Here is a 1,442-nt window from a genome sequence, read left to right as displayed (position 1 = left end):
TCAGACATTCGACATGGACCAGTTCCCCCATTCCGCTACGACGTCAGCAATCCTCCTTTCACCAATACCGGCATTGACTTATTCGGACCAGTCAAGGTTCCGATGGAAAATGACGCCAAGGCGTATGGAGTGATCTACGTTTGCGCGACCAGTCGACTCGTTTTCATTGATGCCATACCTGACATGACCGCTGAGTCTGTTTTTCAATCAGTCACCCACTTCGTCGCCCGCAACGGACTGCCTAGGATGTTTTATTCCGATAATGGCAAGCAGCTGATCAAAGTCAAGAATGACTTGCAGAAGTATCTGGAGGAGATGTCCCTCAAGCGACCAGATCAGGAGTACCGAGTCAAGTGGCAGCATCTCACTGCGCACTCCCCATGGAAAGGAGGATTCTACGAGAGACTGAACAGGTCCATCAAGGAAGCGCTGTCCACCTTCTCCCTCGACCGCTCAGTTTCCACGCACAGCATTGCCGGACGCGTCAATGGCAAAAAGTCAAAACTCTCACTCGATCAACTGAAGCATGTATTTGCGGAAATCGAGTCCATGATCAACAATCGCCCACTCTTCGAGTACGAAGGCAAGGTCATTCGGCCGATAGACTTCAGAGCCGGGCAAGGCAGTCTGCAGATGCCGATTGCTTGCAACCTGCCAGCACGGTACCAAAAGCCCAACATCATTAGAGACTACAAGGCCTTTCAGACTAAGGTCAACCACTTTCGGCGGCTGTGGAAAACCAGCTACATCCTCGAGCTGCGTTGTTTCCATCAGCATACAGAGAAACAGAAGGTTCCCCGCCAGTTTGAAGTCGGGGACGTCGTGCATGTCAAAGCACCAAGCACTCGCCTGGATCAGTGGCCACTTGGCGTTGTGACCCAGGTGTTTCGCAGTTCGGACGGCATCAGCAGATCAGTGAAAGTCCGCACTTTGAGTCGCGGCAACGTCGTTGAAGAGAACAAGGACGTGAGGAACCTCATCCCCACGGAGGCCAACCAAGAGCGTCATGAGTACAGTGAACCTGAGGAGACCCCAGTCCCAGACCCAGCACCGGTGGATCATCAGTCATTCGACTTACCAGACCCTCGTCTCCGAGCGACTGCCAGTCGCATTGCTCGCCTACGACCAGCACCAGCAAAGAAGGAGTCATTGGACAAATTGGCGAAGAAGTGGTCGCGCGCCTTGCAGCTGAAGCAGAAGGACGCCGTTTACCGGCAGCGGCTGCGCGACATGATCTCAAGTGCACTTGCTGAAGGCACGCCAAGGGACGATCCACGAGTGAAGGACTGGCTCCAGGAGCTCTACTCAATCAGCACTGACACCCACTGTCGTGCTCTGCCATAATTTCCCCTCCCGCAGACAAGTCGCAAGCGAAAGAGCCCCCCGCGGAGGATGTTGCATTAACGAGCATTAATATCTTTTATTCGTTCACTATTATTATT

General features: G+C 53.2%; 1 protein-coding gene across 1 annotated transcript; it reads left to right on the top strand.

The window, feature by feature from the left end:
- Positions 1 to 246: 246 nt before the first annotated feature.
- Positions 247 to 1,344, top strand: LOC108356823 (uncharacterized). Its single transcript, XM_017607925.1, has one exon. It carries the CDS (start codon positions 247 to 249, stop codon positions 1,342 to 1,344), a length of 1,098 nt encoding a protein of 365 aa, XP_017463414.1.
- The last annotated feature ends 98 nt before the right edge of the window (positions 1,345 to 1,442 follow it).

The sequence above is a fragment of the Rhagoletis zephyria genome, unplaced genomic scaffold (assembly GCF_001687245.7).
Source record: "Rhagoletis zephyria isolate East Lansing unplaced genomic scaffold, Rhagoletis_zephyria_1.1 Rzeph_scaffold_65884, whole genome shotgun sequence".
Lineage (NCBI taxonomy): Eukaryota > Metazoa > Arthropoda > Insecta > Diptera > Tephritidae > Rhagoletis > Rhagoletis zephyria.
Note: the sequence above shows the minus strand (reverse complement) of the source record. Positions and strands in the feature narration are given on the sequence as shown.